Source organism: Podarcis cretensis, assembly GCF_951804945.1.
Source record: "Podarcis cretensis genome assembly, chromosome: 1".
NCBI classification, from domain to species: Eukaryota; Metazoa; Chordata; class Lepidosauria; order Squamata; family Lacertidae; genus Podarcis; species Podarcis cretensis.
Genome location: NC_137170.1, coordinates 93,844,137 through 93,869,561, shown reverse-complemented (window position 1 = coordinate 93,869,561; position 25,425 = coordinate 93,844,137). Strand labels below are relative to the sequence as shown.

Below are 25,425 nucleotides of genomic sequence, written 5' to 3'. Positions count from 1 at the left end.
CATAAAAAGTGCCTTAAAAAACATAAAAAGAAAACAGTGGCCAAACTCACCAGCAGGACCTGAGCACAAGAGCAGTCTCCCCTCCTGTGGTTTCTAGCAACGGGTATTCAGAATCATACTGCCTCTGACCACAGAGACAAAAGCATCATGACTAGTAGCTATGCATTAACTTATTGGGCCATCACTGCCTCCTGTAGGAGAGCGTTCCATAGCTTACGCTTGCCGCATGGCTTCTTTCTTCAGGAGCTCTGCTGTGCCGTCCTGGCCACTATCCTGATCCTGCCTTCCCACACTGCCACTCCACCTGCTTTCTCTTCCTCCCCTGCCACTTTGCTCACTCTGTTCCTCTCCTCCCACTCCACAAGGCCATAGCAAGGAAGAGTGGGGATCCTTGTATTATTATCTCTTAAAAAAACAAAACAAAACATTCAGCTTTATATTCTGCCCAGTGAAGTGCTAAAGCTTCAGCCACTCCCAACACTCCCAACACCCCCAGAACAACACATCACCTTCATTTCACTACAGTGTGGGAAAAGAAGATGTTTGGTGCACCGGAAGCTCTGCCAGTGCTTCCCTGATTGCATGCCCAACTGAATGTTGTTGTTGGTTTGCTTAAAGGAAGAAAAAGGGAAATTGCAGTGACTGGCAGACATCAGCCTCAGAATAACCACCCAAGAGCTAACAATACTCCAGTTTCCCACCACACTGTCATCTGCCAGTGACTATGGGACACCCCAAGGTGTGCAGGGCCCCAGACCTGGGCCTCACAGTCCACCAGTCATGGTGCTGTTGTTGCCTTCTTTCGTATGACACTGACTATTTTGATAGGTTATCAAAGTGTGTGGGACTGGATCAACAAAAAGCTTATGCCGGAAAGTTGATGTATGAGTCAGGTGTATAATCACAAGTGGCTTTCAAATGTAAGTTGCATATATGGCCTAGGACCCTTGTACCTATGGGATTGCCTCTCCTGGTTGGAGGACCTTATGATCCAAAAATAATAACATCTTGGAGGTCCTGGGCCTCAAGGAGATTAGACTGGCCTCAACCAGAGCCGAGGACTTTTCAGCCGTGGCCCCAACCTGTGGAATGCTCTGCCACAAGAGACCAGGGCCCTGCGAGATCTGACATCTTTCTGCAGGGCCTGCAAGGTGGAGCTGTTCCTCCAGGCCTTTGGCCGGGGTCTAGTCTGACTCCCCCTCTCTCCTTATAAGAACTTGCATGAAAGTGGCCCCCAACTTTCCTCACAGGCTCATGTAAGATCAGTACAAATAGACCGGTGAGCATTTAAGGTCCCCAGCCCTAATTTGCGGGTTGCCATCTGATTGGATTTCACTTTGATTCTGATTTGATTTTAGGATGTATTTTAATTGATTGCCTGATTTTATGTTAATATGTTATATATTTGATGTTAGCTGCTCTGAGCCCAGTTTTGGCCGGGGAGGGCGGGGTATAAATAAAATTGATGATGATGGTGATGAAGAAGAAGAAGAAGAGAAACAGTAGTGCACATCTCTTACAAGCCTTGTGCATCAAACATGTCACTAGTGCTGTCTTTTTCTTACCTCTTAACAGTGCAGAGGAGGAATGGGGAACCTGTTGACATACAGGGGGTGGGGAGGGGGAGATGGGACAGTAGGTTATTAAAGGCCCTACAGCAGTCATAGATGTGTGCGCGCGATACAGGCCACAGCATTCATTCCAATTAGGGCCATCTTAATGCAGCTCCCCTTGCTTCCCCCTTTACATTGCACAGCCTGGGCAGCAGTCGTAAAGGCACCTTTAGCAGCCATTAACACACCAACTGGCAGTCTTCATGGATCACTTCAAAGCACATTATGACTTAATTTAACAGTGCTGATGTGCACCGTATGTGGCTATCGCTTTAACCATCAGCAGGTGGCGAATTACTTAATGCTGCTGTAAGGAAGACTGTGGTCAAAGGAAGGGGAAGTCCGGGTGGTATTGCAGCTGCTGAAGTTTGTTATTATGATTGTAACTTGGAGTTGTATGCAGGGCACATGGCCAGCCTGACTGTTGTGTAAAGGGAAGCAAAGGGCTGCTGGGTGTAGCATATGCTCTCCAGTACGGTCTTCCCCTGCAAGATGCCTGCGACTCCAATGCACTTTAGGCTTTCAGCTTGGGTAATAATGACTCATTTATTACACTTCTTCCCCCCTCTTTCTCCAAAGAACTCAGAGCAGCATATGTGGGGCTCCCAGGTGGTCTCCGTTGAGGCAGTCCACAGAGCCACACCAGTTCAGCTTCAGCAGTCTCCCTGTGTACTGTGCCTTGAGAGCCTTCTCTGGTCATCCACTTAGGTCCTCTGCAAAACAAATGAGGTGGGACATTGTGTCACAGTCAGAAAACTCACAACTTCTACGTGAGTTTTCATTCTTAGTTGTGGTATCAAAAGTTAGTGGCCGCTAACTTTATGTCAGTGGTTCTTCAGGTGTTCTCTAGGAGCTTAAGGTTGATACAAAAGAATAGTTTTCTCTTGCCCTTCTACCCCTTCTTCCAGGGCCAAGCTGCATGTTATACATTTACTTTGACCTGCCATGTCTTATCTACACTGGGCAAGAATGAAGAGTGTTAAGCTATGCTAGCCCCATCTCCTCCATGTAGTAAAGGGAAGCACCATGCTCCATCACTTGTGCCAAGAATCAGTGGGAAGCTCAATGGTGTAACCTAATCCTTCTGCAAGAAATTTACATTTCTGTAATCTGCTGTGGCAGTGAGCCCACTCTTCTCCTATGAGCTGCTTGCCTTTAGGTTGAAGGCATACACTAACGCTGCCAGGAAAAAGAGCCTGTCTATTGTGTCTTAATGTTACACTTGAGGAGACTTCTAGAGTTGTTGTTGTTGCTGCTTTTTTTTAATTATACAGGTTCACTCTGTCAAAGTCTGCTACCTGCTGCTCTAAGGTAACATGGATACAGGAGGCAACTACCTTGGAGTAAATAATGGCAGGATGTACTATAGTCATCCTCCCATCTACCTCCCCAGCAGGGGTGAGTGAGAAGGGAGAAAATAAGAGGAACAGATGTGTTAATATTCTTAGTAGCTTGCATTTCTTGCTAGTAGTATTAGTCCGCCCCCTAACCCTGCCGACACACACAATGAAGGTTTTCATATCATATTGACAATTGCCTGTGCTTGCCTGTGCTTTTTTGGGAGCTGGAACCCAACAACACCTGGAAGGTGACACCCATGCTTTAGAATATCCAGAAGTAACTTTATCACCACAATTCTTATATTGGGTCATCTCCCCCCGCCCCGCCACTTTATTCTGGAAGCGATCAGGGGCAGGCTTTGGGCTTCTTTTTTCGGACCATGTGAGATTAAGCCTGGAGAAAATAAAAGTTTTAGCTGTTTCCTTTTCACCACAAATCTGAAAAATGAGGTGCACACAGGGGGTTTCCTCCCCTCTCCGGAAAAGAAGACTATATTTCCTTGACTCATTTTTCATTTTCCTGTACCATTTTGTGAAGAGAAATAGGATAAAGCAAAGCAATATTTCTGCCTGTAGGGGGAAATGTGTGTATTAGTGCAGCCTCATAAATTCTTTTTATAGGGCCCTTTTGCTGCTACTTCCAATTAGACACTAAGGGAGGGAAGTCATAAGAGGACACTCTTGGGAGTCCAGGCTGCACTGTGGTAGTGATGTTGGCTGAAAATATAGGAATGTAAATGGGAGGATTGTTGTAACCATGGGAGCAGCAATACGAAGGTTTTGGACAAGAAGCATTGAACTTGAAGAGCAAGGGGTGTCTCACCTTTTCAAATAGCTTTTCTAGCGAATGCTCCACATCTCTGAAGTGATACTGTCTTTAATGTTGTTGTTTTTTGAAAAATAAATTGTTATTCTTGTTTTAGATCCTTTCTCTGAGATCCATTAGGAATTTATGCTTTGAGTAGCATGCAGGAATTGGCTCTTATTCTTCATATAAGACATAGCCAGCTGTGATTAATGGAGGATTCTATTACTTGGATCAAGGCTTCAGAAATTAATTCTATTAAAGATGGTGTTTAAATCTCTCCCCAACCCCTTTTTGTTTAAACCTGGTTGGCAATGCATGAACTACAGAGAAGCCACTAAGGAGGGCTGTTTTCTGGCTAGAACAGTGCATATTTTCTTAATCAGAATCCTAAACAATTTATTCTAAAGAAATTGCTACAAACCGAAGGCTGGAATTATAATCCATATGTTGTTCAAGGTGGTGGTGGTGGGTAATAAATAAGGTTTTCGCATGTAAAATTGATTTGTTTTGAAATTTTCCATGTTTGTTTAATTAAAATGTGGTTGCTTTCTCTATGCCAGCTACAATCCAATAATTGTTTCTCGGGTTCCCTGGTATTTTTCTTTTTCTTTCTGTGCTTCTTAATTAAAGCACTACGCCAAATTATGTCCTTGATTTCTGAGCAAAGTACATGAGAACAGCTCTGCTGGATCAGAGGTTCCGTGCAGGCTGCAACAGTCTGTTCCGAACAGCATCCAGCATAAAACAAAACTTCCTAAAACAAAACAAAACCCAGCAAGCATCCTGCCTAAATAAAAGCTAAGAAAAAAACCTGATTTGTTTTAATTAAAGTGAACACATCTGGACTTAGAGTTACATCTTTAACTGTGCCCCGCTCACTTCTTATCTTAAAGCAAAAAAAGCTGAAATATTTCAAAGTAGCTTGGTATCTTTATGAAAGCTTTCGTTTTCCTGATCCAAATTCGCTTTGCACTCATTGGTGCAGATCTTGTGCATGAGCACAGTTCCCTGTTCACATCAGTGGAGAATGCTCAGGAGGCTGAATGATCAGTGCTAGACTTTTGAGAATGCAAGTAAACTCTTTGCAGATGGGAAAAACATGTGAGCGCAATGGAGATCCGAATAGCCATAGCTCAGTGATGGATTATCTGCTTAGCAAGCGGAAGGTCCCAGGTTCAATGCTCAGCATCTCCAGGAAGGGCTAGGAGCAAACTTTGCCTGAAGCCCCGAAGAGCTACTGCTAGTCGGGAGTAGGCAATACCCAGCTCGATGGACCTGGTGGTCTGACTCCTGTGTTTCTTCATGTCCCACAATCCACCCCATTCCATGAATTCCAGCCCTCTGTCTCTTCTCTCCTTGTTAAAACAGATTGCTGAATTTAGGAGAAATTGAAAACATGGTGTTAATATGTAATAATGTGCACAAGTAATTTATTTGCCTTGCCACAAATAAGTTGATTGGAGGTGTGCTATAGCTTTGTCTACCTAGTCGCATGACAGGATTGGTTCAAGTACTTCTAATAGTGCCAATAAATAGGGCCCTCCTGCTGTAATATTTTGAGTGGCTTTCTCACATATGTGCTCATATATCAGTGACTGATGCGCCACTTTGATGTTTGAGATTTATGTGCCTCTAATTGACATTTGACGGTTCTTGATCCAATAAATCAGGCATAGGCAAACTCGGCTCTAAAGATGTTTTGGGACTACAACACTGGTCCTGTTAGCTAGGGATGATGGGAGTTGTAGTCCCAAAACATCTGGAGGACCGAGTTTGCCTATGCCTGCAATAAATGATATACAGACAAAATCCTTCTTCCATGCATGGATCTCCTTCTCTTGTTTGTGGTGACAGGCTCATTGGTTGTTGTCTGCCTCAAGGAAGCAGCTGGGTCACCTCCCTTGCCCAAACAGCCTTCCAAGACAAAGAGCACTTTGTTTCTTCAAAAGGTCATGTTCATGCACCACCACAGGTGCATGCAACAACACTTCAGGTTTGTGTGTCTGTGTATACAAAGGATAGTGGTGAAATTGGCAAGGCTTCCTAGAAAAAGAGTGACGTTGTCATACGTTTATCACAATAGATTTCAAAGACCAGTAAATAAGCTTTTCTTTAAAACAAAACTACTACTTCTGCTACTTGTGCACTTATCATCCCTTCAAATTCAATAAATGCAAGCTGGAAAAAATAACAGAAGGTATGGAGTGATCCATAACCAGGAGAGTAAATTGGACCTGATAAAATCTGGTGAAAAATCCCAAACATAGGAAAATCAGAAGCTTCTCTACACATGAAAGTTCACAATTTTAGAAGAGGGCTAAATTACACAGGACACTTCTCCATTACTTTATTAATTCTGACCTGCTTATTTTCTGAGAACAAAAAGAAGAACCCTTCTGGTTCAGACCAAGAGTTCACTTAGCCCAGAATCTTGCTTCCCACAGTGGCCAGCATGATGGTTGGTGAAAACCCCACAAGCAGAGCCTGAAAGTCATTGCCCTCCTCATCTGGTCTCTCAGGAACTGGTATTCAGTGGTGTGCTGCCTCTGAAACTGGAGGTAGCATATTGTCACTGTGAGTAGTAAGACCTATGATCTGTGAATTTCCTAAAATTCCCCTCTTAAAGGTAAAGGGACCCCTGACCATTAGGTCCAGTTGTGGCCGACTCGGGTTGCGGCACTCATCTCGCTTTATTGGCTGAGGGAGCCGGCGTACAGCTTCCGGGTCATGTGGCCAGCATGACTAAGCCGCTTCTGGCGAACCAGAGCAGTGCACGGAAACGCCGTTTACCTTCCTGCCGGAGCGGTACCTATTTATCTACTTGCACTTTGATGTGATTTCGAACTGCTAGGTTAGCAGGAGCAGGGACCGAGCAACGGGAGCTCACCCCATCACAGGGTTTCGAACCGCCAACCTTCTGATTGGCAAGTCCTAGGCTCTGTGGTTTAACCCACAGCACCACCCGCGTCCCAAAATTCCCCTCTTAATGCAGCCTTTAAATGGGCAGCCAGCACCATCTCCGATTAATTACAGGAAGGACAAGTTAGCTGAGATGGGAGAGTTAGGACTGCAATAAGGCTTTCCCTCCTAGCATCCTCCTCTGTGCCAGAGAAGAAGAAGAAGAAGAAGAAGAAGAAGAAGAAGAAGAAGAAGAAGAAGAAGAAGAAGAAGAAGAAGAAGAAGAAGAAAATTATGTGCTTCTTCAGCATTTAATCATGTCATCTTTCTGCTATTAATCTTGCCCAGTTTGTCTTCATCTTGCTTAAATATGTGATGTTCCTAACTAAGCCAAGTAGTCCAGCTGAGCATTATCCAGAGTGGAGAAATCTCAGCACAAGACTCCCCCGTGGTGCTTATTGTTTGTGTACTGCTGAATTAGAGTGTAGTGAAAACAAAGCTTTGCAACAGATGTTTAAAGTCCTCTGACTACAGTGTGATGAGCATAACGACAGACCTAAATTACTTCCATGTCAGTTCTCATAGTCTTGAGATGGGGAAGAGCCAAGGGAGTGCTTAACTGTGCCAGAAAGAGAGAGGAGCGGGGAAGTTGGAGATAGAAACTTATGATTTGTAAACCTAAATGCCTTACTAATTCATTGTGTGTTTTTGGAGTTGCCTCAGGTAAGAGGTATAGTGTTTTGATTCTCTTGTGAGATGGAAAAAGTGCCTCTCTACAAAAATAAACATGTACAACTATTAATGGCAGCTGACAAGCTGGTCTGTGGGCAAGTGCCCCTCTAGCTTTGCTTTGCTGCTTCAACTGTGGATGGTGCTATTTCCCCTGAGAGGTAAAAGCAGGGGTCAGCAACCTTTTTCAGCCGTGGGCCAGTCCACCGTCCCTCGGACCATGTGGTGGGCCGGACTATATTTTTTGGGGGGAGGAATGAATGAATTCCTATGCCACACAAATAACCCAGAGATGCATTTTTAATAAAAGCACACATTCTACTCATGTAAAAACACCAGGCTGGCCCCACAAAAAACCCAGAGATGCATTTTAAATAAAAGGACATATTCTACTCACGTAAAAACACACTGATTCCCAGACCGTTGGGGGCTGGATTGAGAAGGCAATTGGGCCACATCTGTGCCCTGGGCCTTAGGTTGCCTGCCCCTGGGCAAAAGCTTCTTCTAAGAGGAATGTGTGGAACTCCAAAACCAAATCCTTTTTACCTTCTGTACCTGCGGCGTCATATTGTGTGCAGTCAGCATCACACAGGGGTGCACTGTGGGAGTAGCGGAAGTTATCTAGCACAGATGAAGCACTTTGGTACAACACACATGTAGCACTGTGGCCAAAATGATGCTGATTTGAAATGTGGAAGCCACAAACTGAAATGGTTGCCACTGCTTTTTAAATTTCAGCTGAAATGAAGAGTTCAGAATCAGACCTTAAGAACATGTGCAGTTCATTTAAGTCTTCTGTTCTCATTGGATATTTATTCACTTATATCTAGGGTCCTGCACACACAGTGACTGTGTAGTGAACTTGGTTGGCCTAAGAAATTTTGCTGCCTCAGGCAGGGGACAAGCTGGTACCCTCTCCCTTTCAGATGCAAAATCTGATTGATTGATTAATTGATTGATTGATTGAATGAATGAGTTGAATATTACTTTCAGTTTGGCAACAGGACTGCATTCTCTGCTACACCTGAGGGCGGTGGGCTAGTTTAGGGATGTACAGAGCAGGACACAAAGCACACACAACTCTGTCCCTTGTTTCACCTTACAGCCCATCCCTCAGCATCTCCTGCCTGAGGCAGGAATAGCCTTCCTCTGTTTAATGGTAGGGCTGGCCCTGGTAGTGAGGGCTCATTCCTTAGTTTATGTTATTCTAAATACGAGTATCTGCCTGCAGTATGCAGCGTGGAATTGTGAGGGAGTACTGACATTGTGTTTTTCTAGAGAGGGGTAGGAAAGATTCTCAGACATCTCCTTGCCTCGACTGCAACTTTGCCCTCATGGGCAACTTACGATGCAGAGACTCACCGTGATGACTTCTCTTTATTTAAATTAGGTGAAAAATCTGATGGTGGATGGCCAGTTGGGGGCCTGGTCCCCGTGGCAACCGTGTGAACACTCGGATGGTGACAGCACAGGCTCCTGCATGTGCAGATCGCGGTCGTGTAACAGCCCTCAGCCTCAGTGTGGTGGACGTGACTGTGAAGGAGCCAGGATAGAGATTGCAAATTGCTCAAGGTACCTGAACGTCTTTTATATCTTGTATACGCAGGAAGAGTGAAAAGTTATTCCTTTCATCTGTCTGCTGACTGTTATTGCCTCTTTCTTGGTCAAACTCACCTACAGAGCACAAAAGTCACTTAAAATTAGGAAGCGGAGGTTACAGGAAAAGAAGCAATGTTGCTACAACTTTAATATTCTGCTGTATAGAGCACTAGTTCAAATCCCCACATAGGGATGAAACTCACTGGGATAGTTGAGGCCACTATTTCTCAGCCTTGTCTACCTCTTAGGGTTGCTGTGAGGATAAAAGAGGGAAGCCAAGTATACTGCTCTCGTTTCATTGGAGGAAGGGCAGGGATAGAAGCATAATAAAAATAAATATCGTGTCACTGGAGGGATTTCTCAAATACCAAGTGAGTTTACTAGGAAACCTGACACTGTGAAACTACTGGCAAAGAAATCATTTTCAAAGTCTCACTTATAGATTGGAGTAATTAATCTGGAATAAATGCCACCCTTGGTTCTTCCCCATTACACCCCCCATTACGAGTTTGAATTATAGAATCACCACTTCATACTACAAGGGTTCTTCCAGTCAATTGTGATAGCAGTGATCAGAATAGCGATTGCCACAGAACATATCTGGCTTGTGGGCATCTAGCTAGTATATTCATTATGTACCTCACACTTCCAAACTGTTACAGATAAACCAGTAATGGGGACCAGCAGTCCTCCCCATGTTGGTCGACTGCCACACTCATCGGCCCTCACCATTGGCCAGGTCACCTTGGGCCGATGGGAGCTGGAGTCCCAACATCTTTTGAAGGGCCACAGATTCCCCAGCGCAGATATAAAACATTAGAAAAGGATAGATTTATCTTTCGCTGCCCCCACCCCAAGTTGCAGGAGTTCACGTAGTTTTGCTTTGTTTGACCAAGAAAGCTGCATTAACTTCATTAAAGTAATACATCACATTGCCTGCGGTACAACTAAATTATAAAAACATAATCAATTGTTACGCCTTGCTTCTTCTGATAGTTCTCTCTTAACAGATGGCATCATGGGAGTCCTAACACTGTTTAAATACTGAAACAAGTGAAAGCAGTATAAACAATATTTTTAAAAAATGAATGGCTGATCATTTAAAGCTTGGCTAATAATAATAATGCGGTCATTTATTATTAGCATTACTACTACTACTACTACTACTACTACTACTACTACTATATTTGTACCCTGCCCACCTGACTGGGTTGCCCCAGCCACTATGGGCAGCTTCAGCCTATTCTTGTTAATACAACTGATATTGTGTAGCTTGCTGAGTTCAACTGGCAGCCCTTTTGTTTGCTGTGGATCACTGAGAGCTAGCTTTCGCATCTGTTGTGCTCCCTGAATCAATGTCATCATTACCACATTGCATGTGTGTGTTTTTTCCCCACTTTCATGGTCCCCATCACATATCTTTATTGATCATTTTGCATTCATATCCAATTTAGATTAGGAGAAACTATTTTGGGGAGACCTAAACACATGCACACGCATTGTAAGCTATAGGGATGCCATTGTGCAATTTGACCATCTTATCTGTCACACCTGGCGGGATTTAGTCTGTCTTTTTTCTTCAGGCTTGTGTAGACACTTCTGTGTAGCAACTACTATCTGTGTTTGCTGGATGTGGATGCTGCTGTGGTCTAAACCACTGAGTCTCTTGGGCTTGCCTATCAGAAGGTCAGCAGTTCGAATCCGCACGATGGGGTGAGCTCCCGTTGCTCTGTCCCAGCTTCTGCCAACCTAGCAATTTGAAGGCATACCAGTGCAAGCATGTGGGCCTTTGTGGATCAATCTTCTTTTACATTTTCTATGCTCTTGATCAGCCATTCTTACAGCTGGTAGAATTCTACCATGTGGAGCATCCTCGAGCCTGCAAGAGACATAAGGCAGCTGATGCAATCATTTAATCATTGCCAACAACATGATCTCCAAAAGTGTGGGATACCACAAGATTAGCCTGTAGGAAGTGGATGAGAAATGCATTCAGTGTTAAAATTCAGTGACTGTTAAGAAATACAGCCATATGATCATCTTACACTCATTGCAGGTCTAGTATTTCAATTTTAACTGTCTTCGTATGGCATTGCTAGGCTTTCATTACAAAGTTTAAATAAGTGTTTTAGTTATAAATGAGATCTAAGATTGCAAATGCCACAGTGCTGATGAAAACCTTCTTGAAGATTGTCTACACTTTGAATATAAATTGAGACTTCCTCCTTTAAAAATCTTAATCTTCAAAACAAAATATGTGCATATACAGTTGAACTTCATTTATCCAAATGACATGGCTACTATCCAAAACATTTGGCTAATCAAATGTTTTGCTATATGGATGGATGATTTTAAAAGGGTTTAAAACTACACACAAAACATGGAATGATTTTAGAAATATATTACTTACTTGAGTTTTGGATACTGGTGGTTTTGATTTCTGTGGCTTCCCCCTACCCACTTAAGGGGTGTGATAGAAAGCATTTATTCATTTATTGTAATCACATATTTTAAGTTTTGGATACTATGTCTTTCTTAGACGGTCAAGGAAACAATAGGCAAAACATGGGTTATATCACAGTTTGTATGGAAGTCCTTTTTTATTTCCTCACCTTCTTATGAAAGAAAAGAGAACAGTGCCAAGAGAATGGGAGAGTTGATAACGGACTTGAAAACCATGAAGGCTACGCAGGTTTTAATTTAAGCTTCCTGCTGCAGCTGGTGCCTTGCCGGGTACCCGCTGGTTGCCAAGCACTTTTATTAATTCAGTCAATTCTTGGAAAATCAACACATCTGTTCACCAGCTCAACTTTCAGGACCACAAGAAACAGGACAGCATGTGATATGGACTTGAGAATGCACTGTAGAAGATAGTTGCTCTGTCACTTGCTCAGGACCACTGAGGTGAAAAGCAGGAGTGTGCGATGGCAAAAGGGAAACTACATTTGGTAAAATAACAATTATTTGGTGTTGGATGAGGATTGGGTATAACTTTGCCCCTGAAATGTCTTTTCTGTTGCGACTCTGCATTTCTAAGGAAAGACACATACCTACTCTAAGAAAGAAGAATATGTTCCAATCATTTTCAAAATAATTGACCACCACAGTATCTGTCTTTCCTTTATTAAATGGGCCCTGACATTAACACATCATTTGGGAATCTAGGGTTCTGTGAGCTAAAAGGCAAATGTAAAATGAGAGAAATTTGAACAAGTATTGGGCAAGGAGAACACCTGAAATTGGAGGAAAGTTTCTTGAGAAATAGCACCTCACAGATGGTTTAGCAGTCTGATTTGTCATATTCCAGGCCCACCAATTGAATGCTCTATGAATCCTAAGAGTGTTCCCTGAATCTTCAAATGACCGTAAAAATAAATTGTCTTGTCTTTATGCTTAAGGAAATACTAACTGATGTTTTAAACTGCTTGTGTTTTTTATTTTATTTTATGCAATTACAGTATGTCTATTTTTTAGTTTCTCATTGTTGTTTTTTAAAAATGTAATGCATTCTGAGCCTTTAGAATACAATAAATAAATGATTCGGTGCTTATAAAGCTTTATTATGTGTAGCAAATGCTGCTTCTGAAGTTGCCTAAGTGAGGTCAGGGCATCTTTCATCTCTTATGCCCAAGCCTTTGTAATTCTTCCCCTTCCAGCACCCCACATATTCGATTCTGCAGGTTTTTCTACAACACCATGACATCTTCTTTTAAAAAAAAGGTTTCATAAGGAACTCAAGAAATGATACAAAACTTTGCAAATTTATGAGTAATGGAGGGTAGAAAAATGTAACCCTCGCCTGCCCTTATTATGTTTAGCATAGGCTTAAATCTGTTCAACATGAATTTGCCATGGATTTTGTTTGTTCAAATTTAAAAGTTGGGGAAGACTAAAAAAAAAAAGCACATGCAGAATTCTAACCCTAATCTCTGTCTGTTTCTTGGGCTAACCTCTATTGAAGTGTGCTTCGTAGTGCTAGTCAGTCTCTGCAACCTGTTGGTACTCCAGAGCCAGCAGTGTTGAACTTAGCATTAAAGTTGAAAAAAATAAGAATTAACCCAGATGCCATGTTTTATCTTTCTTCCTTCCCCCTCCCCTCTGTCAGGAATGGAGCTTGGACACCATGGTCGTCCTGGGCCCCCTGCAGCACTTCTTGTGGGATTGGCTTTCAGGTCCGTCAGAGGTCGTGCAGCAACCCTGCTCCGCGATACGGAGGCAGGGTCTGTGTCGGACAAAGCAGAGAGGAGCGGTGAGAGTCGTTCCCCATCCCTGAACTTCTATGAGACTTTTTTTTTTGGCTCAGAGCTCTTGTGTTTTCTTTTGAAGAATTCATTACACCACATGGATTAGTGACCCATCCCAGATGTCTTCTCCCATATGAACCTGCCCACTCACTGAGATCATCGTCTGAGACCTCTGCTCCTGGTGACCCTACCTGTAGAGGTTAGGCAGGTGGCAACTGGGGATAGGGTCTTGCCCTGATTGTGGAACACTTCCCCAGAAACACCTGTTTGGCACCCATTCTTTAATCTTTTAGGGAACAAGTAAAAAAAACTAATTCTCACCCCCCCCAAGCCTTTTGTGAATGAGATTGTGATTTATTGTATTCTTCTACTTCTGCTGCTGCTAGTCTTCACTATTTCATTTACATTATGTGTGTTTTAGGTTCATCATTGTCATATTGTGTTTTTATATTGCTCTCATAATTATTCATTTTTGCCTATAAAGCTGCCTTACAGACCTTTTAAATAAATATAAATATGTTACTGTGTTGCACACCCATATGTCAAAATAATAGTTTGAAACAAGGCCCATAACTTAAAGAAAGTATGGCATTCTTAAGCTGTTGAGGTTGCTAAACCTGAATTTTTCAGTGAAATATGCTATGGTACTACATAATATTGCCACTTGCTATTCAGAATGGGAGCTGTTAGCCAGCCATAGAGCTCTTGTGCTGAAGGATGAGATAGAAATTTGCTCAAGAAGTGAAATAAGAGCATAAGGATGCTCTAGCCATAACACATGCTATGCTATGCTATGAATAGAGAAAGAAAATAGTATGCATATTTAAAAGGAGAACTGCACATATGCTGCATTTTCATAGGAGGGTTGATAGTCTTTAGATGGCATGCCATTCCCCACACCAGCAAACTAAAATAGTCAGTGCTAACAGAAGTGGAGCCAAAAATGGGCCATGGGGGTAAAATAAAAAACACCCTAAGCATGCTTGGAAGTCACAGGTATTGAGTGTCAGAAAACCAGGGGTGTGTTTTGTGGGAGATTTGCAGCCAAACCTAACAAATACATATTCTTGATAGTTATCATGAGAAGGGGCTAAGATCATAGAAAGAAAATTGGTAGAGAGGTTCTGTGTGATGTCATTTCCCCTTCTGTCTGGAGAGGAAGGGACACATAATATGCTCCCCCCTCCATCTTTCTTTGACCAGCATTGGATGCAGATATATGCAGCTTTAGTTATAATGTTAAGATAAGTATTTTGCCTGCATAATTTTTACTGCTACTGTAGCTGTGAACCAATGCATCATTATAAAGTAAGTAATTCTTATTTTAAAAGGCCTGATTCTTTGTTAAACATGATAAGAAGGGGAGAGCCAGCTTATTTTGTAGCTGGACTTGCTCAAAATTGAGGTTTCATTTGGCTCCCCAAGCAAATTTTTATCATGCCCCCAAGACCTCACCAATTTTGGTGGTGGCAAAAAAACAAAGAAAAAGGACAAGGACGCAGCACTGAGATGGGGGTGGAAATACAAGTTGTTCCCTCCCCCAGACATCAAGTTGATGAGCAGGGAGGCGGGGGTAACTCCCTCTTCTTAGCTGATCTGCATAGATTAGCTGAGAGGAAGCTTTTTGCCTTAGTGTGTCTGTGAGCATGTAAGAATGCAGAGTGGCCACACACACACCATTGTTTTGCACCCCTTGGAGGAGGTTTGGCCATTGATGAATGTGTCCCTCAGGCCAAAAATAAAATGAAATGGTTAGTACCCCAGCTAAAGTTCCAGACAAAAACCTGCTCAGGAATTTCAAATGCAAAAGACATTTCGTATAATTAGTCTGTGTGTCTTCATGTTTGATTAGATCTGTGACTACTGGAAACATAACTTCATTTTTTCCGTTGAAGTAGTGATAGCAATGGTGATTCTATTATGTGATGACTGAAGTGGAGCTAGCACTTTCTTATTTTTAAAATGGGCAAAAGTAATTGGACAAAAATAAAATTAACTCAAGGAAAGTGCTGCTGAACACAGCTGAATGCCACATTTACCTGGACCAGAGTTCCTGGGGAAATATCCAGAAAGCCTAGGGGCAGATGAACATGATCTGTTTGGCCAAACTACTTTCTAACTGCAGAGGAGGCAGGGAGATTGTACTAAATTGTGGGTTCACACAAGCCTTAATGGCTGGGAGGTAAGTCCAAATGAACAAAGTGGAACTGACATGGAATAAATTTGCATAATAAATGGGCTGTAAGACCTTGCTTCTTCTCACGCCAGGTTTGGAAAGTAATGTCTGACCATGATACTATGTGGTGGGTTTCTTGTTTTGTTTTTGAAGTTTTTACAACCTTAAAGCACAGTTACAAATGGCAGGCATAGAATATAAATCAAACAAAACTACAAACTAAGCAAACTGTATGTATATTTCCTATACAAAAAGGAAAATTTTGCAAAGAGAATGGGAGATAGTTAGCTTTGCAAACTTACTAGACTTCAGTTTTTAGGACCACAAATAATTGTGTAATAAGTCTATTCAAAACAATATCTGAAGGATGGGGGCATACTGACAGCAGATAACATTGTGTTACATATATAGTGATGGTTGCCCAGTTTCCATCAAATCTATCAACTCGCTGTACTCTCATAAGGACTTGGCTACTTAAACCCAGCATAATACTTGCTAAACAATAATATAGTTCAGCCATTTATTTTAGGGTAATTGGCATCAGATTATTAGATAATTTGGGATCCTAAAGAGGCTAGTTTAATTACAAGTAGCTGGATTTCTAGCCTAAATTACCGGTAGTTTGCAATGCTTTAAGGCTTAAGTACTAAGTTAATGGACAGTACTGTCAATACACACTTATAAAGATGTATCTGTTTTTAAAACATTTTTATTTTCTTCACCCAGGCAATGCCAGAAAAAAAAATTGTATTATAATGGTACAATGTGAGCATTAGTAGTAGGTTATGAGCACATTTAATTTGGGTATATGGGGACGCAGGTGGCGCTGTGGGTTAAAGCCTCAGCGCCTAGGGTTTGCCGATCGAAAGGTCGGCGGTTCGAATCCCTGCGGCGGGGTGCGCTCCCGCTGCTCGGTCCCAGCGCCTGCCAACCTAGCAGTTCGAAAGCACCTCCGGGTGCAAGTAGATAAATAGGGACCGCTTACCAGCGGGAAGGTAAACGGCGTTTCCGTGTGCGGCTCTGGCTCGCCAGAGCAGCGATGTCACGCTGGCCACGTGACCCGGAAGTGTCTCCGGACAGCGCTGGCCCCTGGCCTCTTGAGTGAGATGGGCGCACAACCCCAGAGTCTGTCAAGACTGGCCCGTACGGGCAGGGGTACCTTTACCTTTAATTTGGGTATAAACTATCTGGGTCTTTTGCAGGATAGTTTGCTATACTTAGCAAACGTAAGTCAATGTTAGCTCCTATGATGTTGCTCTGCTGCTATGACCATCCAGTTGTTTTTTTTTTAAAAAAAGGAAATAGTAGTATTACAGTTTTTAAACAGGGTAGAAAACTTGTGTGACCATAATCCCGAAACAACAAACAAAAGAGATCTCATTCCTTGTTCATCTATTCAAACAACTTAGAAGTTGTTGCCATTGATAAAGATGTGTAAATAATTAAATAGTTAAGATGCAAGTATTACAAATTGGGGAAAAACCAGCCTGCTGGAATCTCCAGCCCCTCCAGAATGGACAATAACAAGAATGGCTTAGATCCAGACTAAGTAAGTAATGCTTTTAGTCCCACTGAAATCAATAGGACTAGTTTCTCAAAATTTATTTCCCGTTTATTTCAGTGGGTCTTGCATCTTTTTACTTGTGGTGCTGAAGCTGAATTTCTACTCAACCTGATGTCAGCCTTTTTCTTCCTGGTGCGAACAGTTCCTTGCAGAGTCTTTTACAACTTTCCTTTGGGGTGCTCCAGGACACTGACTTGCATTACTGTTTCCTTATTTCCCTCCCTGGAATTTTGTTTCCATCCAGGTTCTGCAATGAGAACAGTCCATGCCCATTGCCAATCTTCTGGTCTTCGTGGGGCCCTTGGAATAAATGTAGCGCAAATTGTGGTGGAGGGGTGCACTCCAGGCAGAGGTCTTGTGAAAATGGAAACTCCTGCCCAGGCTGTGCTGTGGTACGTTTTCATTCAGATAGGCTTTCGTTGCTGTTTTCTTATGTTCTCTTTTCCTCAGTTCTTTAGGACTTGTCCTATACACCTGTGCTTAGAGAAGAGAGGGAGCTTACAGGTAATTGACCTAGGGGCTAGGTAAGAAGGGAGCTGGCATTTGTCCACAGACAGCTTTCCGGGTCATGTGGCCAGCATGACTAAACCGCTTCTGGCGCAACGGGACACCATGATGGAAGCCAGAGCGCATGGAAACGCCTCCAACCGGGCCTTTGTCTATGGAATTCGTTTGCATGCATTAGTATGGGCACTGTATGTAATGCATGTGTACGCCTATCGCCTCAGCATTGTATTCTGTTAAAGAACTGGAAGCAATACCAGACCTTGATTTATACACCTTCTGAGCTTTATTACTGCTTCAGTGGTTTTGTGATTTTGAGTCAAATAATCAGAGGTTTATCTTATTGTTCCTTAAATGTCATTGCCCCCAAGTGCATTGGTACAGCTGCAAACCCTCAAGTAAATGCTAATAATTGGGTCCTTCCCCCATTTTCTCCTATTTCTGTAGGAGTATAAAACCTGCAGCCCAGAGGCCTGCCCAGAGGTCCGAAGAAACACACCTTGGACTCCATGGATGCCCACCAACATCACTCAGAGTGGCGCTCGTCAAGAACAGCGTTTCCGCTACACCTGCCGCGCTCAGCTTGCTGACCCTCACGACCTCCAGTTTGGCAGGAAGAAGACGGAGAGTCGGTTCTGCCCCAATGACGGCTCAGCTGTTTGCGACACTGATTGTACGTCCTGCCAGATTGCGAGATTATAACGAGCGCCAAGCTAAGCTGCTTGTTATTCATGCTGGAGGTTGTGGGCAGCTGAAGCGTAGGGTTGGATAAATGCTGATCTATGTTGATGGCAACAGAGCAAATCAAAGCCAGCAGATTGAGACAGTATATACTCTGTCAGGATGGATGAGCATTAGGGAATTTGCTTGGGAGCTTTTCACACACCTGCAAACACTGTGTTGCTGGAGGTGCATAATCTTAATTTCTGTGTTTATTAAGATGCCCTACACACATCAAGCAGTATAGGGGTCACTTCAGCTTGCTGTGATTGCACACTACAGGAGCGCATGATAGGACTGTGTGGTTGAGAGCACAATTGTGGGGGTATTTCAGATAATTGAGGTGCCATGGATTGAAGCAGTCAAGTGGATATATATGGGGCAAGCAAACTGGTCCCAAGGTGTTGAAAGCTTTATATATTAACGGTAACGCACCCAGTAACAAATTGGCAGCTCATCCCTCTGCAGGGTCTCTCTCTCTCCTGCCGGCAATCATTCTGCAGTAGATGCAGTTCCTGGGCCAAACACAAGGGAAGATCCACCTGCATGGCAGTAATCCAATCAGAAGTGCCTGAAGTACTGTGATCAGGCTATCCTGGTCCAGAAACCAATGTCACACTAGCTGAAGCTGATAAAAAGTGCTCCTAGTCACCAGGTCCTCCAGTAAGAAACCTGGGTCTCCCCTAGAGTGCTTACTTGCTCGTTCTGAGAGAGTGCAAGCCCATGCAGGGCAGGTAATTCTCCGATTTCTTGGATACAATAATTATTTGCCCACAGAGCCTGCATCTTGCCAGGATTCAAGCTCAGTGCATTGGCCCTCATCCAGCCCACCACCACTGCATGGTGTCTGCACCATTAGCACCACTCACATGTTGGCATGAGTGGGGCTAAGCAGGTTCATTTCATTTACTGCACCACAGTTTCTTTTCTTCACTATGTGATGAATGTAACCTATATTTGCCATGATCACCTGCAGGGGAGGGAATCTTGCCAGTGTGCCCATGTGACTGGGGTGCTCGTGAAGCCTTGGCAGTTCACCTGCCACAGAAATCTCTTACTTTAGAGAAGGAAAGAGAGAGAGAGTGCCAGTGTGACCTTGTATGGCTAAGATGCTCTAGGCAACACAGTCTTCCAGCCTTCCTCTTAGCCTTGAAGCTGGGAAGGGAACATAGTTCACCATGCAATTGTCTGAACACTCCTTGCCCACATCTGCTGCTGCAAGGTTGGGAAGAAAGCTGGGGGTTTCCATGTGTTTAATTCCTATATTTTTCTTTCTCCCCCCCCCACTGCCCCCCAGCTTTAGTTGATGACCTTCTGAAAAGCGGCAAGACCTCTATTCGGATTATCAATGGTGGGTGGTCCTTTTGGGGAGGGTGGTCATCTTGCTCTCGAGACTGTGAGCTGGGCTTCAGAACCAGGAAGCGAACATGCACCAATCCAGAACCAAAAAACGGTGGCCTACCTTGCATAGGATCTGCAATGGAATATCAGGACTGCAACCCACATCCCTGTCCAGGTAAATACTGTGACCGTTCCCTGCTTTTGTTCAGTGTGAGTAGCATGCTGAAGAAGCGTGCTATGAAGTTCTTCCATTACTCTTCACCCTGCCATCGTAGGGCATGTTTGCCTGTGCTGGCCCAAGACATTTTCCTGCCCGAAGCAGAGCCAACATATGGTCCCCTTTTTCCCTGCTAGGGCCAACAATGTGGAAAAGTCTCGCTGCACCATTCACAAACCAATTCATGCCTCATGATGCCATCTAATGCTAACCACTTCACCCTGCTGCATGGCATGATTGTTCCTGATGTTAGAGCTGGCACTTTTGCAGAAGGCATTTAACATACGTAGCTGTAAGCTCAGCCCTCAAAAGGCAAAGAAAGTTTGGATCGCACGCAGAGAGGGTGCAACCAAATCTCATTGCTGCAAAAACATTAGAACTTTCTGCTCCTTTAGTAAAGCGAGAGCTGTGCAGAATCAGATGTGTCTTTAAGTTTAAGATTAGATCTAGTACTTTGACTTTGCTCACCATTCCATGGTCCAGATTTGCTTATTTCAATATGGCTTACCCACCTCTAAGTATTGGTTATTCTTTCCTGACTGGCAATCAGGAAATATTATTTCCTTGTTAACTAGTCCTTGAAATTATGGCCTTGCTTCTTACTGGATTAGAACAGTAAAGGAGCCTTCCTTTCCCCATTTTCTCCACCCTTTCCCAACCCCCCAAACCACACCTGTTGGTTTTGTGCACCCTGAAGTGCTTTTCCAGGGGACTTTCAGACAGGGGCTTAATATTGTAAAGAGCCATTCAGATATCACAAATACATTGTGGGCAAAAGGTGTGTTTTTTTTTTTAATGTATCAGATTTTTCTCAGACGGGGTAAATCCAGATTAAATGTGGGGGGAATATGGTCTGGCTTTTGATGCCAATGACATTGTTTGGATGTTGCAAAAAATGTGCATGTGTGAGAATAGTCATTACTTTTGCATTATAATCATAGCCATTCCTTCCCTCCTTTTTCAGAACTATGTGCTTGGAGGGGCCAGAAATGCAATGAACTAACTTAAATCATTTTGGCAGAGAAAGAAACCAATAGGGACTTGTGATCAGTGAGGAAAAGTATTTGTAGGCAAATAGTTAGGATGCTATTCATCTAGCGTGGTAGCTTCTCCATAGCTTTCTTCTCCTTGAAATAATGATTTGGGTTGGTTTTTTTAATTGTGATGAGATTAACAGTTGGGTGAAAAGTATGCCTGCATCTTTGTATTGTTTTATTTTGAATGATCCTTAGTGAAAGGTTCGTGGTCCTGCTGGACTCCTTGGTCTCAGTGCTCAGCAACTTGTGGAGGAGGGCACTACCAGCGCACCCGAACCTGCACCAACCCAGCGCCCTCTAATGGGGAGGATATCTGCATTGGACTGCACACTGAGGAAGCACTGTGCAACACACATTTATGTGAAGGTAGCCCTATTGCTGTTATTCTGTATAATGCCATCATTTTTGTATTTTTGTTCTTTTAAAAAATATGTTTTCATAATGCATTTGAGATTTCAGGACTGATGTAATTCTTCTGTTCTTCAAATGTAATTTTGAAATAGATTAATAAATAGTGATAGGTAGATAGATATTAGATAGGTAGATAGGTAGATAGGTAGGTAGGTAGATAGATAGATAGATAGATAGATAGATAGATAGATAGATAGATAGATACAGGTGAAACTAGAAAAATTAGAATATCGTGGAAAAGTTCATTTATTTCAGTAATTCAACTTAAAAGGTGAAACTAATATATGAGATAGACTCATGACATGCAAAGCGAGATATGTCAAGCCTTTATTTGTTATAATTGTGATGATTATGGAGTACAGCTGATAAAAACACCAAATTAACAATCTCAGAAAAGGTGCAGTAGCTATTCAATTCATAACACCTGCAACGGGTTCCTGAGCCTTTAAATGGTCTCTCAGTCTGGTTCAGTAGGAAGCACAATCATGGAGAAGGCTGCTGATCTGACAGTTTTGCAGAAAGCCATTATTGAGACCCTCCATAAGGAGGGAAAGCCTCAAAAGGTAATTGCAGAAGAAGTTGGATGTTCGCAAAGTGCTGTATCAAAGCACATTAATGGAAAGTTATGCGGAAGAGGAAAGTGTGGAAGAAAAAGGTGCACAAGCAGCAGGGACGACCACAGCCTGGAGAGGATTGTCAGGAAAAGACCATTCAAACGTGTTGGGGACTTTCACAAGGAGTGGACTGAGGCTGGAGTTAGTGCATCAAGAGCCACCACACACAGACGGATCCTGGAGATGGGCTTCAAATGTCGTATTGTCAAGCCACTCCTGAACAAGAAACAACGTCAGGAGCGTCTTACCTGGGCTAAAGAAAAAAAGAAGTGGTCTGTTGCTCAGTGGTCCCAAGTTCTCTTTTCTGATGAGAGCAACTTCTGCATCTCATTTGGAAATTAGTTTCACCTTTTAAGTTGAATTACTGAAATAAATGAACTTTTCCACGATATTCTAATTTTTCGAGTTTCACCTGTATGTCTGTTCCCAAAAAATAGCTCGGATGAGAAGACGGTTGCAGAGCATTTTTCCAAGTTCTGAATCACAGAACTAGACAACTGGTTTTGTCATTTTTCAGTCTACTTTATGCTTTTCAAAACAGAAAAGCATGGGTATTTGACATTATTTCTAAACGCTCAGTTGGGTTTCCATATTCAGAAACTATGTGACCTTTTGTCCTTTGTTTATCCCTCATGTTTTTTTCTTGGCTTGACATTGTGATCATCCCACATGCTTAAGTCTTATCTCTCATTCTTAAGGAGGCTGGTCCGAATGGTCTGAATGGAACTTGTGTAACGAAGATGGGATCCAGTATCGTAGTCGTTACTGTGAAATCCACAATCCAGGATCTTCCCAATGTGCTGGGAACAGCACACAATACCAGGACTGCTTGTACAATGAGATCCCAGGTGGGTGCAACTTTGCATGCTAAATGAGCAAGGAAAGGGCTCGGTTTAGAGGGCTCCACTAATTGCTGAGATGGATGCCTTACTAAAAAGAACTGATTGCCACTTTTAATATTGATAGGATTGTGTTTTTTAAGGCAGTGAGTATATTGAATGCCGACTAGTATTCCATTAGTTCAGTTATGCAAAGAGAAGGCATCTTGCAGAAGGAAAGAGATTTGGGAGGATTTTTAGGATCCCATGTGTGGAAAAGAAATGGCAGTAACTTTGGTGTAGTTATAGACTGTTTAGAATTATAGCTAACCTCCATCTAGGGATGGGAAGGATTCTGTGACTAATAGATCTTATATAATCAGGGAGTTTTGTATTCTGCACCACAAACAGAAATTAAATGCACAAGGCAAGTTGTGCTGGATTGGATAAAATTAGAACCAGCATGCTGCTTCCAGCAGAGGACAGACAGATGTTCCTAGGAGGCCCATGAGAAAGGAAAGAGTGTGACATCTCTGCTCATTATTTGGTATCTAGAGATATATGAACATGCAGGTTCTGTTCAGTTCCTGAAATACCTATATATTTGTCTAACACTTTAAAAGGCCATCTAAACCAGTGGTCCTCACTATATCTGATGGACGTAATTCAAGGTAACTGATCATTTATAGAATAAGTTCACAGAATAAACTACGCTATACAAACATCCTTAGATAGCAAGGTCATCTGTCTGTGTCATACATTGGTCAAAATATTTTTTAATTGGATCATACAGTATTCACATTTATTCAGGTATTTTATGAGCACAACTTAAATTCCTCATTTGAGTCTTTTTTTATATCTCTATTTATATTTCTGTAATTTGCACAGTTCTTGCCAGAATTAAACAGTTCTAAGGACGCTTATTGTGTTGTATTTGGATAGTTTGCAATCCAGACAATTTTCTCATGCAATAGAGAGTATGTTCTTTTTAAAACTTTTTTTCACTATATTACATTCTGTGTTTTTTGCCAAAGCTCTGGGAGGCCCTCCATTTGCTGCAGAGATTAACTTGCCTTGCATTGAGCAAAGGGATTTTAATTGCCTGCACAATGTCGCAGATGACAAAAATGACATTTTTCTCCCCACTGTTTTTCTCTTTGTTTAGTAATCCTGCCAGCCTCAAGCATTGACGAGAGCACGAACTGTGGAGGTAGAGTACAGCTAACTATAGATCTTATTTTTATCTTAACATGACTCCTCTTTTCTGGGAAGCATCAACCCAACCATTAATCTGTGCAGTTCACATCCCGTTGATAGCCTTAATTCCACTGGAGTCCGATTGTCTGAGGGGAGGAAGGGAGGGGAGAAAGTATCTGTGATTCAGTTTTCTGGTATAAGAATTTAATTTGGGGGAGGGAGCATCTCAGAATAATTAATTACCAGGGAGATCACAGTCCTTTCCACTGCAGCTCCTTTTTAAATGGACTGGAAAAGATGAAGAGAGATTCCTCATTTTCCTGAGCGCTTAGTTAATTGTAGAGTTGTCACCGAATTTCATTATAAGCAAAACATTGATACGGGTTCCTGTTCAGGAGAAACTTCCAAAGCTTTTAAGGGGAAGCAAAAAGAATTTTGGTAAGACTGGCAAAGTTTCTCAGGCTGGATCTGACACATCCCTTGTTAATTGTATAAATGTTTTAACTTCTTGAGCACTTTTGAATGTATTGGGTGCTTCTGTGTTTGTCTCTCATTTACCATGTACAAAGGTCTATGAATGGTGTTTGCCACCCCCAGGAAGATGAGATTTGCACCCAACCACCTTTTGAAGTGAAAGTAGCCTTGGTTGCTACTGTCTCTCTCCCACACAAGCATAAACGAGCATACCAAATGTCTCCCTCTCCCCCCCTCGCTCCCTCTCTCTCTCTCTCTCTCTCTCTCTCTCTCTCTCACACACACACACACACACACCCCATATACACAACAACACATACCTATCTCCCTCCCTTTCTGTGTAAGAGCATTCCCACATCTCAATTCCCACTTCCAGGGGTTTTCGAGGGTGGAGAGGGGGAGAAATGAATACACGGGGATTGCTTCAGTAGTTCACAGTGTAATAATCTGAGTTTGTACCAGGGTAGCTCATATAATAAGACTGCAGTGAATTCTTAAGTTGTCTCTACGAATGAACCCAATGCAAAATCGATGGCTATCTTGCCATTGGAAACAGGATTAGACAGCCAATGCAAAACCTTGATTACCGGAAAAGCAGTTGCCATGCCACTAATTTTATCTGACTTCTTTAGAGTTCAGGGAATTGCATTTTCTTTGTGCATTTCCTGCAGGTCGCTTGATAGCTAGCAGAGTCTGTTGAAGAGCAAGCAACCTTCCTTGCTTCTCGCATTGTGCTTTTTGATACCTACCATCTATCTGAATAGGAGAAAAATAGCAGCTTCGCTAACAGAAGGCACTTGTTCTGGTACTTTGAAAGTTCAGTTGTAGTAGGGAACTATAGTTAAGAGCAGAATTCTGGCTTTTTCAGCTAATTGTGCAGAGATAACTGAAGCAGAGGGAAACAAGCTCCCTGCACTCCTACCGCAGCTTGTTGCAGATCTTGACTTATTAATTCATAAATATACTGTGCATACCATGCCAATGGGTGATTTAAGCTTTTGTTGCAGCCGTCATGAAACTGATCACCAAATTTATAGTAGATATAATTGTCAGGAGCAGATTTTGGGTCATCCAAAAGCACCATGGTGCTTCAGTGGTTTTGCACAACAGCCCCCACAAGT

General features: G+C 42.6%; 1 protein-coding gene across 10 annotated transcripts in view; it reads left to right on the top strand.

The window, feature by feature from the left end:
- Window positions 1–25,425, top strand: part of SEMA5B (semaphorin 5B) — a 359,926-nt gene that overhangs the window by 316,559 nt on the left and 17,942 nt on the right. For 9 of the 10 annotated variants that reach the window (XM_079993227.1, XM_079993226.1, XM_079993224.1 and 6 more), the window contains 8 exons: window positions 8,779–8,960; window positions 13,093–13,236; window positions 17,216–17,363; window positions 17,923–18,148; window positions 19,493–19,711; window positions 20,986–21,156; window positions 22,514–22,663; window positions 23,799–23,843. In XM_079993227.1, coding sequence (XP_079849353.1) covers window positions 8,779–8,960; window positions 13,093–13,236; window positions 17,216–17,363; window positions 17,923–18,148; window positions 19,493–19,711; window positions 20,986–21,156; window positions 22,514–22,663; window positions 23,799–23,843 — 1,285 coding nt within the window. The remainder of the gene's footprint in view (window positions 1–8,778; window positions 8,961–13,092; window positions 13,237–17,215; window positions 17,364–17,922; window positions 18,149–19,492; window positions 19,712–20,985; window positions 21,157–22,513; window positions 22,664–23,798; window positions 23,844–25,425) is intronic. The other variant, XM_079993223.1, reaches the window with a different exon arrangement.